The 16105-nt window shown below is 40.2% G+C and overlaps 2 protein-coding genes across 2 annotated transcripts; one reads left to right on the forward strand and one right to left on the reverse strand.

The window, feature by feature from the left end:
* Nucleotides 1-30: 30 nt before the first annotated feature.
* myadmb (myeloid associated differentiation marker b) lies at nucleotides 31-7597 on the reverse strand. The gene is made up of 2 exons (XM_088430353.1): nucleotides 7470-7597; nucleotides 31-2349 (listed from the first exon to the last, which is right to left on the reverse strand). Exon 2 carries the CDS (start codon nucleotides 2290-2292, stop codon nucleotides 1411-1413), a length of 882 nt encoding a protein of 293 aa, XP_088286479.1. The 5' UTR covers nucleotides 2293-2349; nucleotides 7470-7597; the 3' UTR covers nucleotides 31-1410.
* Nucleotides 7598-10365: 2768 nt separating this feature from the next.
* Nucleotides 10366-15661, forward strand: pex19 (peroxisomal biogenesis factor 19). Its single transcript, XM_088430442.1, has 8 exons — nucleotides 10366-10492; nucleotides 10774-10856; nucleotides 11470-11632; nucleotides 11711-11796; nucleotides 12457-12636; nucleotides 12706-12864; nucleotides 12943-12987; nucleotides 13853-15661. Exons 1-8 carry the CDS (start codon nucleotides 10429-10431, stop codon nucleotides 13940-13942), a joined length of 870 nt encoding a protein of 289 aa, XP_088286568.1. The 5' UTR covers nucleotides 10366-10428; the 3' UTR covers nucleotides 13943-15661.
* Nucleotides 15662-16105: the final 444 nt, after the last annotated feature.

Genomic DNA, 16105 nt, shown 5'->3' on the forward strand with positions numbered 1-16105 from the left:
ATATATATATATATATATATATATATATATATATATATGTAACATGCAAGTATGTTGCACCCTGTACAATAGACATCAATATCAATAAACATCAAGTCACTTGTTCATTTTAGTGATGCACTGCTTCAAGTAAAATTTGAATTTTGAGCTGGTTATTGATGTTCATCATAAGGCTTGAAAATAATAATACTGTTTACATGCACATCCTCTCCAGGTTATGCTAATATGGATCAACGGAATGACTTGTTTTGACTTGGTTAGCATTAGCATGCCCTGGTTGACTCTCTTTTGAGTCCGCAGACGCAAAGCGCACATGTAAACAGGAAAATACTCCACCCCCCCCAATCTACACCTCCCACACGCAAAAAAGACTTCAATGATAACCTCCTTAATTCGACGGTTTACGAAGTCAAATTTGGATTTTTGATTGACGAGCATTTTAGTATTTTTATGTTTTCAAAATAATATTATGTCGGTCTTAAGTGCATCCAAATACTACATTTTGTTCAAATTAATTGGCATACAGTATTTCATAAAGTTATCATGACCCATGTGAAGATAGGTGACATGTTTCTCCTCTTTGCCAAATGACTATAAAAAATAGATTGCAATAAACACCCCCCACACACACACACAAGAAGCGTGTAATATTTACTGAAAAGGCATATTTTAAATACAATTTTAGTTTGAACCCTAAATTGTACTGATCATTAGCTTTTTCTTCTTTGCCATCACTGGTACTCATCTACACACATAAAACAAATTATAAAACACAAAATACACTTGTGAGGTCTGATTTTGGGATGTGATTCTTGCTTTGGATGTTCACTGGGTTAAAGTATCTTTAAATTTGCTGAGCAAGACTTTTTTTTCCCCCAGAAATTATTTGGGAACTCTTTCCTTATCTTGATTGCATATTTTCTATTTCGTCTTTTGTAGTTAAAAACACAATAGAAGAAACCCACTTGTAGATTTGATGTATTTGGGTGTGCAACTTTTGATAGATTCGCTGACGTCAGGCATTTTGAAGCATATTTTTCCTAAAAATTTAACCAGCTCCAAATTGTGCAAGTTTGGTGGAGAAAATGACAAAGTACTGCAACCTGTGAAACTCGTCTTCATTTATATGCGTATAGCTGTAAGATACTGCCCTCTGGTGGCCAAATCGCAGACACCAGAAGAAGAACGTATGATTGGCATTTTCATTCATTTTGATAGGGAAGTATAATTTTTAATGCGAGTGCTTGAAGGAGCAAATTAAAGTTGTCAGTCAAGTTGCATATTTTTCATGAAAATTTCATTTGAATTTTGGGCTGTTCCACCTTGCGCACAAGCACCTTTGAAACCAATTCAGAGTCAAGTTGGGATTCCCGATCTCAAGCCGCCGGATTTCACCCGATCGCGGTCTCATCAGGCGCTGACGAAGACCAAACGGGCGGAGTAGATGAGGTCGGCCAGGTAGAGCACAAAGTTGACGGCGGTGAGCACGGCCACCGCCATCAGCTTGTCCCATGTGCACAGCCCCGGCGAGGAGCCACAGCCGGAGGGCCGCTGCTTGTTGCCGCCGTGCTTGGGGCTGAAGTTGAAGAGGGGCCAGATGATGGTGGCCGACAGGTAGAGCAGCACGGCCAGCAGGGCGTAGCCGGACAGGAAACGAGCGAAGGGGAACGGCAGGCAGCCGGTGCACTCGCCCACACACAGCAGGATGATGGCGGCCGACAGGATGAAGCAGATGCAGTAGACGGACATGCAGTACTTGAGCGCGTCATGGCGGTCGTACAGCACCGGGTCGCTGATGAATACGAAGATGATGCAGGCCACGAAGGTCTCGCACACCTTGAGCAAACCCGGGGCGGTGGCCATGTAGCCGGCCACCTCGCCCGGCCTGGCCTTGCTGATGCTCACTTCGCTCATGTAGGCGATGGTGGCCAGGCAGGAGAAGACGGTGGACACGATGCGGTAGTCGCGCACCTGGCTGGGCCCCATGGAGCCTTTTAGGTAGTACAGCGGGAAGATGATGGACGCCGATAGGCACAGCAGGGCGGCGTAGCAGGCGAAGGTGATGGGGAAGTTCTTCCAGGAGACGGGTGCTCTGGTCTGCAGGCCGAACAACTCCACCAGGAGCACCAGCAAGGTGCCGGCGAAGCTGAAGGCCCAGCAGAAGATGCACCAGTCGCCCGTGCCGTGGTACAGATGCCCGCCGTGGACCGCGACCGAGAAGGCCACGCAGGAGAAGATCAGCGCCGCCAGACGCGTCCACAGGAGGGGGGTGGAGTGCAGGACGATGGCCATGTCGATGCTTGCTTTCCTTGCTCAAGGGAAGACCGCCAGATGCTCGGGTGGACAAATCTGAAGAAAAAAGGATTCGTTCGGGTTTAACTTAAAGGAGTAAATAAATACAAAAATTGTATTCTCATTTCATTGTTGAAAATCTGCAACGCCTGCCTGGTGAAGGTTAAAAATAATTATGACTTGTGTCTTCCACACACAACTTCATTGGGTGTGGCAGCGATAAATCAAAATGTGTCCTTGTGGGGAACGCAACTGTGAAAAGCAGTGGCGTTAAGTAGCAAAGTACAAACACTGTTTTAGTTACTGAACTTTCATAGAGTTTGCAAATATCGTAAATTTCAGACTATAAGCCGCTATTTTTTTCTCACGCATTGAAATATGTCAAGTGCAGTTTATCTGCAGTTTTTTTTAACAAACAAGGGGAAATCGCTTAATTTTGAATTTACTGCTATTCTACTCACCATCAGAGCGTGCATCTCCACAAGGAAATGCAAGTAGGCATGTTACTGTTTTGCTGGTGCTGTATTCCAACAATTTGAGTCGGTGTAATGCTGAAAATATGTCGGTGCTGCTCTTATTTCTAAACATGCATCCGTGTCTGTGTTGAAGCATTGATGCGGTAACCAGGCATTTTGAAAAGGTTTTCAAAAAAAATAATGTTTTAAAATAATTTCCTCTTCCATAATTCTGCAGAAAGACGGCTTTTTTTATTGCTCCCTACGACACTACTGAGATAAAAAGATGAAATAGCAGGGCCAGGACACACGAGGGCGCTGGCCTTCTTGCATGCCATATCCCCCCCACACACTTACAGACACACACACGCACACACACAAAAATGCACACACAAGGGTGTTATTGTGTCTCCAGCACAAATAACTCCTCTGTGGTGAGCACATTTACATCTGCTTGAATAATCTGCTGAGAACTGGCTTCCCATTTTCTCGCTCTTCCCCAGCCTGATTTTTACGGCCGTAGTCTGCAAGTCATTCCCGCTGCTCAGAGACTTGGCCTGCCTTGCGCCAGCATTCCATCCATGTTTGAGTCCTCGGCAGGCGTGGCGTGCCGTTGGGCGGCGCCCTCCGCTGACCCCGCTGTGTATCTGTCATCGCTAATGGTGGACTTCTTTTTGAATTTCCACTTTTGCTCGCATTCGGATCGCCGCTCAGATTTATCGACAGGAACTTAGGAGGTGGGGGGTTGGTGGCTTTGAAGTTTCCACCTTCGCTCAACGCTGGAGTACAACTGGTGCTCCACTAGATTTAACAAGCTTCTACTTGGTGAACAAAGTGCCAGGTTACTAATGGAAACCCATAGTAACTTAGTGTTCATTTTTACACTGTATCTAATACGTAAAAAAAAAAGAAAACTCAAGCTTTTGCTTTGAACTGTGCCATTTAGGACTTGCTAAAAATACATTTTCCGGCATTAAAAAAAACTGATAACCAATAAAACTTATCAATTGCATACAACTATCAGTAAATTCTGTGCTTTAGTCGTATTTGTACCCTTAAAATAAAAATGCCATTTTTACGCAAGTGCATAGAACATATTGCAAGGAAATATTTGGGGTTGACTTTCCCCTTTAAAGGCAGCCAATGTTAGCCCCATGTGATAGTAAAAACTCAAAAATTGCAGATGCTTGCCACACCTGACAACTTTGGGAGATCTGCCTCTTCCCACTTCTCCGCCCGCTGATGTCATAAAAAAGACAGCGGCCAGCTGCTTGCCTTTAGATTTATAGTCAATGTGATCCTCTTATAAAAATGTAACTTCCCCTGACCGATGTCATCCTTTCCAAGCCCGCCCTAATGCTTTTTTTCTTGCGAGGTAGCCATGTTTATGTTACCATAGGAGACACCCATTCTCGAGGTTTTATTAGGGTGCCGTTGCAGAGCATGTAATCCTTTCCTTCTTCAGTGTTTCAGATGCATTCTCTCATGCAGCTTCCAAGGAATTTCAAAGTTTCTTCATCCCCACTGACATGGTATGGGAGGGGGGGTCACGACCTCCACTATCACAAAGCCTTAAGTAACTTCGATTGCATCAGTGTGCTTTTTTTGGTTCGATTGAGGGTTAAAACTTGGCCCAATTCCACAACTACAGCATGCAATTAGCTAACTGCTTACACCCCAAAAAATACATTTTCCTCACAATTCACAGACTGACATTTGTTGTTGACTGAGTTGCCAAATAAGGGTCTGACGAGTCCATTTTCTAACAAGGGGGGGGACCTCGGGAGCCTGTTAGCTCACAAACTAGCTGACTTGCATCAGGAAAGCTCTGCGATGATTCAGTGGGGTTGAGTCCACTGATCGCAGCATTTAAAGGTCAAGGGGGAAAGATTGAAATTTTTTTAGACCTCTCCAACCCATAGGCATAACTGTCATCAAGTAATTAGATAGTATGTATTGAGTAATTGAATCATTAAATTCAATTCTAAATGTATGTTCTCTCAGCTTTCACATGCAGTTCTGCTTGAGAAACGTAGGCATACAATGATCAGCCTACTAGAAAAGAAAGGTTTGAAGAGGCATATAAAAAGAGTAGAAAGCATTTGGCGCATACTGTCTGTCTTCCCCGACATCCATCACCCGCCTGGCTTTATGCCACACTCGCCTCGTACCCCCAGAGATGTTTCTAAACAGACAGAATAGGCCTTGTTTACATTAGACGCCATTAACGGCCGAGGAGGTATGAAGGCAAAGGAGGTGAAGAAAGGAGGGTGGGGAGATGGGCAGGGTTGGAAGGGAGGAACCCGGGGAAGCCCTGGGCTTGGGTCACATCAACGACATACACACACACGTACGCACTCATAGGCCAGTGATGGAGTGGAATAGCAGAGCAGTGAGTCACCATGGGGCCCCCTTCCCCTTTCACCGCCCACATTATTCCATGTGTTAAAAAAAAAAAAAAAAAATCCAACTTACTGATGTGTTCCAGATGGCAGTCTGGCTCCCCAATTTTTTTTTTTTTCCTCACTTACTCCAATTTCTTTCCCTTCCCTCGGTGGTGTTCCTTCCCTCCCATCCCTCCCTTTTCCCGCCCCATTTTAGCTTTAGGAGCAATTACACGTCATGTAGAAGCGTTTCCAAATATCTTGCAGGGTTGAGGAGGAAAAAAAACGGCAGCTTTTCCACTGTACTGCATGGAAAACATAAGAGGAAAACACACATACACACAGGGGCGGTGGGGTACTTCCCCAAAATGGACAAGGGCTGAAAATAGTGCTCGTAGGTATCGGGATGGGGACAACAAAACAGGACGTGACCCGCCCCCGCCACTCCTGACCGACGCCGTCATGATTCCTGTTGCTATGGCGACGCGCAGCTAACCTGATTTCATCCCATAATGTAATGACGACGAAGCTGAATGTGCACTTGGGAGACCATACTAAATAAATCCTTCAGTGGGACAAATTCCACTTTGTTTTTTGTTTGTTTGTTCGTTTACTTTTTTGCAGGAAAATTGTGAGTAGACTTTAGGAAGCTTCCAAGTCTTTTTGAATAAAGGGTGATGGAAGAGGCTTATCCTGATATTTAGACTCCAGAGATACAAACGTTATTTATTCCGTACCACCGCATATACCTCAAATAATCTTTACCCATTCAAATGAATGCGAATGCAAATAATCTGTTCCTAAATGCCCAGGGAATACCAAACACGATTTTTTGTTACATTTCTTATTCCCTTCATATTACAACATCCACTCATGCAAGCACAAAACACCACTGTCTCGAATGTTTTGGATTTCATTACTCTCCTTTTGAGGTTTATTGTGAATTGGCGAGCCCTTTTAATAGTAATTGACTCCCTTAACTGACTTGGTCCCTTTTGTGCATGGAAAGGAATCTGAATTTATGGCGGCTCAAAGATTTAAAGATTATTTTTGCTATCTAGCTGTCAGCATCTGAAGTGCCCTTGTATCCCAGGTTTTTACACTCATCTCAAGACACTACGATACAAAACAATAGTAATAGGTTAGTAAGGGTTAGAGGCGGTTGGAGTTCAAATAAAAGGAGTGAGCAGATGTGTCTGGAGGGGGAAGAGAAGGGAGGTCAGTCGAGTCTCAGGTGAGGGTTTAATACGCTGCCAAGGGGTTAGCATTAAAATGGAAGTGGAAAATTTGCAGCGGGGAGTGGTTCTCGACCTTTTTTCAATGCTGTACGCCCCTATGAAAAAGACTTAAAACAGAGTTCTGTCCCATCCATGTCTGATTCATTTAACTTTGGATCTACATTTTTAGTCATGCCTCTAATGCCTTGTGACAGAAGCTGGATTGTGTAACATAATCACTTTTATTTCTGGCTCGTTTCCAGAGATTTGCGATACTAATGACAGTACACATGTACTGTTATGTGAAAGTTCACCAAATAAAGGCATACAAAATTCTGAAAAAAGTCCCCATAGCATAAAATGTCACTTGATGTCCCAATTCATTTGCTCTTAAGTTGAAAACAAAAATGTACTATTTCTGTCACAGCTTTAAATAATATTTAATCATGTTTGCTGAAACCAGCAGAAACTCTGCTAAAATCTCACGTATCCCTGTGCCTTTACGTACCCCCAAGGGTACCCGTATCCCCATTTGAGAACTGTTGGTTTAGGGATAGAGTAAGGGATAAATTTGGCAGCTAATTAGCTAGGTTGTTTTTGTTGTCCAACCAAAGTTATGCTGTCGTCTATTTATAAAGCGTGGTTGGGGTTAGTGGTGGTTTTGGGGCCCTTTCAGAGATTCATTCATTACGAGCAGTGTAGTAGAGGTGGGTGTGCCGCCTGCCACGCCCTGCAGTGACCAAACACACACACACACTCAATAATTTGGCACACATATAGCTCTCTGCGCATTTTAGATGCAAAACACAAATGTAAACATGTACTAAATGTTCTCGATTTTCTTTTACATGACTTCAGAAAGGCAAAGAACAAACCAAAAACCAGCCTCTTATCTCAAATGACACCTCGCACATTTGTACTAAAACCGTACAGCACAAAAATGCCTTTTCCTATTTTCCTATCACACTTAAAATGTGTTTTCTTTATGAGGGAAAAAAAACACACAAAAAGTATCCATTACATGTTTTTTGATCAACTTTTGGCCTCTCAGACTAAACATGTTCATGGAAAAAAAGAAAAAGCACACACAGTATTTGTACAAGATGCAACAAGTTCTTTACCTCGTGTGCTCGACTGCGGCGTCTCACTCAAACATCCAGCAGTGGAGAGTCTCTCACACACACAGAAGGCGAGCGAAAGAACTGCAGCGGAGCAGACTCCCACTTGACTTCCTCGCCAGTTCCCTCCCCGCCCCAACCTCCCAAATTAGGCATTGAATGTCCGTGTACCGTTACTCACATCTGGACATGCCACACCTCCCTCTGACTTACTCCTACTCCTCCTCGTCAACATCCTCCTCCTCCGGTCACCCCGGAGACAGTAACACACACACACACACACACACACACAATGTGGTGCGAAAGTTCACCATGAGTACTACTTTTAGAACATTACTTTTTTTCTTCACACTTATTTTTCTTGCAAATCCATGACGACAAAACACACTCACAGGACACGTCATTAAGTACAATCACACTCTCGACCACATTGTAGTTTGAAATGGGACCCATGCCCCAACTCTGTCATAGATTAGGTTAAAAAAAGATTGTGTAAATGTTTTTCAAAGATTAGGACTTTCGGGGCCGATCAGCGAGTTTAGAAATAATTGATGCGATGACATGATAGAGCAATGTATCTGATTAAATAAATTGTTTACTGCAGTACTGTTAAAAGAAAATCAACAAAAACATGTATGCCATTTAAGACCACACCAAATCTAAATTGAAATGTCTTACTGTCCTTAAATTACTATCATAATCACATTTCTTAACAGCACCAAGTAAATATTGCAAATAATATGAAGAGCCACTTACGTTCGAAGCAGAAACAACACAATGCGCTAAAAACATGGGGCAAAATTTCAAAGAGATCCTAGATACAAGTGGCCGAAATGACTTTGCTTCGCAGGGAGAGGGGCTCAAAGTAGTCCCAGGGACGAACCAGGACACATACGTATGAAGAAACTACAGGATGTATCCCATCTACAAAGTCGCACGGGAGAGGAAAGCCTGGCCTTTCCTGCTAAGACAGTTAAAAGGAAGTAAAACTACTCACCTTTGAAGTTGAAAAAACGGGAAGATAAAAGTGAAATGAACCACTCTTACATCTAAAATAAACTATAACTGAGCAGCACGATGGCTTAGTAGTTGTCACATCTGCTGTACGATTTGAACTTCATCAATGTTGCGATTTAGTCTGCCGAGCAGGCAGGCAAGGAAAGCCTGGTGAGCCATAAGAAGAAACCTACAATATTATACTGTATGTATTTAGTGGGTCCCTATTATATTAATAATAGCCGTTCGATGTGAGTAGCCTTGACTAGATAACAAAGAGGGATTAACAATCTAAATAAAAATAATATGTGACATGAAGAATATCAGCCTTGTAATTGTTTAATAGTAATATTATCAATTAAAAATAATTGAATCGCACATCAAAAATTAATTTAAAGTTTATTAATTCCTCTTTGTTTTCTATTCAAATCTATTTATATTAAATGGAAAATTATTTCGTAAGGGTCTCGTTTAATTAATAGTTACTCATAACCAAGCAGTAAAATTTACATAATTAATATTATTGCTTTTAATCCTATTCAGTTTAACTGAGAAAATGTATGTGTTATTATAGTCTGTTTTTGCTAATTATATTTTTTTATTATTTTTTTATTTTGACTCCTCCATAAATATTAAATATTTGAAAAGATTTTGCAAAAAAAAAAAAAAGCTATATTGTATTTTACAATAATACGTAACCATATTTATGACTTCTTGCCTGTAGGCCTGAGTTGAGCCTGATGGGTTTTGGGTTTTTTTGTTTTTTTTTACTGACCTATTCGGTCGCATACAGCCACGTCACTGGATTTTCATTTTCCTATGTGTTACTTCCATTTCTTGCTCTGTGGTTGTTGTCAAACTTTCCCTCTTTACCCTCACAGGTCCATTTGAATGGCATAAAATTTGATAGATTTTCCTGTAGGTGATTAGCAGCGGGCCGTATGTGTAAGATTCCATGTAAAATTGCATAAATGGCATGATGCATGAGTTGACCAAAAAAAGTTGCACAATATGGATTTCCTGTTCTGGAAAAGTGTTGCTGTAAAGTGATCCTCCAACACAACACTGATAACTCACTTGGCATGCTGATCACTGCAACTTCCTGACATATGCACGGCCTACTGATTGTTTATCAACGTTGCCTGGCGACCGCTCGACGTCTTCCTCAAACAATGGTTTTTATTTAGTGGCAGACGGCGCTGTTTTTTAAAACAAGCAGAATGACAGAGAGGGAAAATAATAGTCTGTCTTGCACATTCCTCGAGATTAAATTCAATTGGCTTCAATTGAGTTATGCCGTTGTTAAGTTTGTCTGTGGTCCTATTTTTCTCATTAACAACAACTAGATTCTTAATGAATCCCTGTAAATAACTCAAATGCCAAGTTTTTTTTTTTCAGTACAGGTAGTGTGATTCACATTTGATTGGCCTTTGGGTATGTTTATGTTTTATTGTGAAATTGTAATGTTTTCTGAAAATGTGTCATGTCAGAGATACGTTCAATGAAATCATCCTACACTTTTGAATTCACATGAATGTGATGGTGTTTGGTTACCCCTTGGATTAGATTTCGGTAGTTTGATTTTTTTTTTTTAATTAGTAACTTTTAAAGCTATATATATATATATATATATATATATATATATATATATATATATATATATATATATATATATATATATATATATATATATATATATATATATATATATATATATATATATATATATATATATATATATATATATATATTATATATATATTTATATATATATAAATATATATATATATATATTTTTTTTTTATACCCCCAGATTTTAAGTAACGGATTTTCTTGTCTACCACAAGAGGACGCTATTTGTTTTTTTTAAAGGACCGTTGCCTGACGTTAAAATCATTCGACACTTGTTTGTATGACGTCAGTTTTATGAGACAAGCTGCGGCAGCATTCCGGGGGAGAGTCCATCATGGCGTCCGGAGCTGGAGAGTCTGAAAGCGGCCATGACGCTGAACTGGATGAATTACTGGATAGTACGGTCATATTAAACTTGATCAACGTTAAATTATACAAAAACCGACATTTTGATGCCTTTATCTTGCTCTTGTACTGTGAAAATTCAGTTTTTTTATTCGTCGGATCGCTGTAATCAAGTTGCTGTCAAACTAAAGTGAATCTTTTCCTCGAAATAAAGTAAAAGTGTTGTCATTACTTAACTGGGGAGATAGTACTCTACGTGTTATATTGTTTGCCTTTTCAACATTTGGCTTGTAATGGTTGTGTTAATTTGAATCCCCTGGATTATTTGTTTTAGGTGCACTGGATGACTTTGACAAGCAGTCTGCGCCCCCTGAACCTAAAGCTCCTTCCTCCTCATCCGGCGATGAAACAAAGAAGGTTGGTATCATGAGTAGTGGCCAAATTTAAGTTTCCCGAAGCAGTGAAGCTTTATAGTCTTGATTTGGACATGGTTCAAAGCTTCATGTGGCTTCATTTGCTCTATGGCGCCACCAAGTGTTGCAGAGGCCCAAAAAATCAACAGTTTTGAGAATTCTATGGTTTCATAAAATGACGTGAATGTTTTTTTGTTTTGGAATATGTTTTCCAGTTTTTTATTTTTTTGGGGGGGCGGGAGGAGGTCTTGATGACCCCAGGAAAAGGCTTTGTTCTTGCCATGTGGTGTGTATGTGCAATAAATTAAGGATTGACATTTTTTTTTTCAGCACCTTGAAAATCATGGTTATTGTTTTCTGTATTCCAGACTAATCTGTAACCTGTATAAACACTGTAACAAAATGTAATTCACAGTTCTTGAAAGTTATTGTGCTTTTTCTGTTGTTTTAACATGAATCGTTTAATCTACCATGCACGCTTGCACATTATTGTAGGTTCCAGTTCGTATCAAGCTGTTCACATTTTTTCCCAACACCAGTCATAAGTACTTTGTGCTTTTCTTTTTTCCTCATACAAATGTAATGTTTTCTTTACCCTACATGTTTTTCCATACCAGCCGCCGCTGCTCGAGGACTGCAAGCTGTTCGAGACGCTCTTTGAAGGCGACATGGCGGCCCAGGCCCAGCAGGAGTGGGAGAAAGCCATGACGGAGCTGGCCCAGGAGGAGCCCGACCTCATCCAACATTTCCAAAAACTCTCAGAGGCTGCCGGCAAAGTTGGCGAGTTTGGCTGTTTCATTCCTTTTGCCTGATTGTTGATTCGGTTGCCCCTGGTTAATCGCAGTATTTTGCATGCAGGGACTGACACGGCTTCTCAGCAAGAATTCACCTCCTGCCTCAAAGATACCCTCCGTGGCCTTGCCAAGAATGCTGATAACTTGCAGGTAAGAATGTTCTTTGAATCGTGACTGTTATTATGCATTGTATTTTACGCTAAATAATATGCAGATAACCGTCACAATGAGTGAAACTGTTGCCGTGCAAGTATGAAAACAAAAATTTACATTAAGGAAGGGGGAGTAGTGAAGTATTGGTATAAGGCCTTATCTGAACTTATTTCAAGATATTACAATATATATACAGTATAGATGGATTGATTTTTTATTTTTTTTTCCGCCTTGGGTCACTTTTTTTTTTTTTTTTTTTAACCGATACTTTATATTGGTAAACACAAGGGCAGCCGATACTAGCATCGGCCACTCTCAGCCGTTTTACGATCACAAACAGCGAAAGAAAGATGAAAAAAATTGCTGTCAATGTTATGATATTTTAAGGAATATGCTATATTGGAAGAGGTATGTCTTTGTTCAAAATGAAGTTGCCATTATTTTTTGTTTTTTATTGGGAAATGTGTATCAATAGTATTAGTAGTATCAGTACTATTTGGTATCAGTATCTCTACTCGAGGGTCGATTACTCGTATTAGTCTGAGAAAAGTTCCTCAAATTGTTAGGGTTTTTTTCTTTTGTTAAAATGAATTTTCAAAAAAATATACATATAAAAACAGAAGTGTTAACTGTCATGCCTATGTTTGCGTTTCGCAGTCCTCCGGGATGGCCGGCGACGACCTGGTCAAGGCCCTGGAAGGTCTGGGATTGGATGAGGGTGGCGAAAGCGGCGGCGGGGGTGATGACGCCAACATTCTTCCCATCATGCAGTCCATCATGCAGAATCTCCTCTCCAAGGAGGTGCTCTACCCGTCCCTCAAGGAGATCACCAGCAAGGTCGGTTCACAGACATGTCAACAGCGGCAGCTGTTCATTTTCCAACTTAACATACCTGCTGGTCCTCAGTATCCAGAGTGGCTGGAGGCCAACAAATCCAGCCTGAGTCCGGAAGACGTCCAACGCTACGAGCAGCAGGCCACGGTCATGGGAGAAATCTGCCAGCGCTTTGAGAAGGAAGAAGACGGAGACAAGGTCTTTGAAGGCATCATGGACCTCATGCAGAAGGTGAGAGATGTCGATGATGATGCTCTTCTCACTTTCTTTCTTATGGTTGACCTCATACGGCCTCCTTTTGCCTCACAGCTGCAGGACCTTGGACAGCCGCCCAAAGAGCTCGCTGGAGATGCTGTAAGTTTATCAGCATTCATTTTAGTCAGGTTGCAATTTTAATTATGCCATTTTCATCAATAGGGATGATGAAAAGAGCTTTTAAATTACATTTAATAAAGTAAATGCAGAAATTTTAGCTTTATTTATTTATTTATTTATGACAGTTATTAAGTGGTATGTGTGAAAATGGGGGTAACTTGCTCCAGACGTCTATTGTGTGTCATCACACACCTTCATCACACTAACCAGACATTTTAGAGAAAATGAATTATACCATAACATTATTTTGACATTTTACCATACTTTTTCACACCTCCAAGATGTTGCACAACTTTTTCAATGAAGCTTTTTGATTATTTAATACTTTTTATATTTGTCTTTTTTTATTTTTAATTATTTGATACTCAAGTTAATCAGGAAGTGAAAATGTTTAGAATATCAGTTATATTTTTGGTCTTTTTCCACTATGAAAATACATATTTATTAAAAGAAACCTTTTTGGAAATCAAATTTTTGAGTTCTTTTTTTACTCATATGTTTTGAGACATTTTTGAAAGAAAATGATTTGGGAAAGTATTTTCCTGCGGCTGTAGATGACCTTTTGAGGAGGAAAATTCGGAAAAACGTTTTTAATAAAACATTGAGTGAACAAAGACATGTCATATGCTGGGGGAATTTGGAAAAAATAAGTCATTTTTGAAAATAGTTAATTTTTTTAATTAAATGTTTTTTAAAGACTGGGTTGTGTTATATATCACACACGTACACATTATAAGCTATATTTTTGTAAATGAAAGGTGGCATTCAGACAGTCCCTGAAGGCATCAGCCGACTATTCTCGATGACTCAACTGGTTGCTCCTGTGTTGTTCTCCCCTTGCCAGCCTCCTGGCTTCAACTTGGACATGGACTCCCTCAACCTTCCGGGGAACTTCGGGGGAGCCGGCTCAGCCGAGCAATGCTCAATCATGTGAGGAGGCGGTGGATCTACCCCGGCTGCGGAAAGGGGCCGCGCCCGTTAGGAGTCGGGTGGCGGCATAGTGACAGTCAGGTCACACGCGCTCGCCCTCACGTCCTCCACAAGCGCACACACATGTTGGCCAGGTTACAAAATTTCCAACATTCAAACACATCTGCTTTTGTTTTTGTTTTTTTTTTCCCCATCCAGCTCTTTGATTCTTAATTGCATTCCCTCCATCCAATATAATATGACTGCACCCTCTAGTTAATGTCCTTAACTCTCCTGTTAAGCCCCAGCTCAAATTGACAATTCTTAGTGGAAAGTCGCGCGGTTAACATTGTTTTTCACGACGTATTGTAGTCAGTATGTAAGGCGTTACATGTCACACATCATGCATTTTTAAGGACCATTTACTCAAATTTCATGTTAAATCATTTTTAAATACAAACATATTCTTTAGTGTTCACACCAAAAACTACTTTTATTTATTTTGGGGAAAATTACATTGTGTATTTTTATGCAGCTGTAAACTACTCTATATGAAAAGATAATAATTTTATGACTCATTTTGAACCACAGTCTATTAAGAAGCAAACTGGAAAAACAACAACAGGGATTTGGTACGTTGTTAAAAAAAAAAAAAGATTTCTAGTCACCCATCCCCCTCCCTCTCTTTTGTGTCGGTTTTAACCTGATGTATACTGTAATAGGTTTTTAAAACTTACTAAAAGAAAAGAACTGTTGTGCATTTAAAAAAAAAAAGGTGAGTTTGACCCAGACTGTACTAGGAAAGTTAATGTAATTAAAAGGGGATTCGTTGTTTTTTTAATTACTAATTTGGTGATTTATGGGATTCGATTTGACCCACAGTATAACAAAGTTATACTAAACTAAAACCTGATCACAGTTCATAAAATACATATATTCCCAGATTTTTTCCTGGTCAACTTGAACCACTGTATAACTAGAGGGTCCAACAAAAAAAAAAAAGAACAAAAAATGAAAGGGAGGAGAGGGAATATTTTATTCAAATAGATAATCCAGATTTTACAGGTTAGTATGACCCACAGTATAACAGGATGTTGAATCTTGACTCAAAGGAAGAGGATAAAAAAAAGTTTCCGCTTAGGATACACAAAAAATAACTAAATGAGGGAAAGGTTAAACTAGGTCAATTTGACCTCTCTGCACAAACTGTGTTTAATGAGTGCTGCTGTGAGGGAATGCCTTATTCATGTCTTTACTATTCATGTCTTTGGCATAAATACACCCAACTGTGTGATGACTATTATGAAACGTAATTGTGATGCATCGCTGTAATGTTTCCCAAAGTCATCCCAATATTGATCCGAAGTGAATGATTTTGCTGATTATTATAGTGTGCGGGCGGTCGATTACCTTTGAGGATTTGTGTGTTTTCATTGTGAAGATTGATGTTTGCGTGAGTGGGGTGGTCGCTCCACACTTTAAAAGGTGCATTAACAAAAGGCCGGAGCACTTTGTGTAATAAAGTTGTTCCCTGTGTGCAACTGTGTAGACGAGTTGAGAAACCACAGGGCAAACGGCTGGCTAATTTTAAACAGGCAGAAAAGTTAGTTTCAATTCAAGTGCTTTTGTCGTCACGCCATCCATTCAAGGCCGAATGACGCAGCTCACCCAGAGCAGTTACTGTGTTTTGTTCTGCCCTCTTGTAAATATGGTGTACTTAATAAAAGAATATCATCCAGATGAATTTGGGTTGTTTGATCTTTTTATGGGAAGGTTTTATGTCATTTAAATGTGTTAGCATTTTCTCACGGTGGAACAAAAATGTACAAAATGGCTTTATGACCCTCTATTCTCCCAGAATGACTGTCAAAGGGGCAAATTCAATCACTTCCCGTGGGCGGGGGCTCAAACGTTTGGCTCCGCCCACACATTGAGCCTATGACTCGAACTGCTTTTCTCAGGGTTACTCGAAAAAAGAATGAGTGGGGGGACAATTTAAGATGACTTAGGAAAATAGGATTTCTAAATATAATTTCATAAACAAAACTTTAAAATCTGAGCTTTTTTTACAATCACCACAAGTGAATGGATACTCTGTCCATAAAATGAATGAAATGAAAATATGCCTAAAATAATTTACGTTCAGGCAGCACATATTGAATCTATGGGTTGTGTTTCTATGTGCAAG

Source organism: Hippichthys cyanospilos, chromosome 12, assembly GCF_059441005.1.
Source record: "Hippichthys cyanospilos isolate Australia breed blue-spotted pipefish chromosome 12, RoL_Hcya_1.0, whole genome shotgun sequence".
Taxonomy (NCBI): Eukaryota; Metazoa; Chordata; class Actinopteri; order Syngnathiformes; family Syngnathidae; genus Hippichthys; species Hippichthys cyanospilos.

Coding starts and splice junctions, on each gene's coding strand:
- myadmb (XM_088430353.1), bottom strand. CDS start 2,292: ATGGCCATCGTCCTGCACTCCACCCCCCTCCTGTGGACGCGTCTGGCG.
- pex19 (XM_088430442.1), top strand. CDS start 10,429: ATGGCGTCCGGAGCTGGAGAGTCTGAAAGCGGCCATGACGCTGAACTG. Junction 11,633..11,710: donor AGAGGCTGCCGGCAAAGTTG/GCGAGTTTGGCT, acceptor TTTTGCATGCAG/GGACTGACACGGCTTCTCAG. Junction 12,637..12,705: donor TCAAGGAGATCACCAGCAAG/GTCGGTTCACAG, acceptor GCTGGTCCTCAG/TATCCAGAGTGGCTGGAGGC.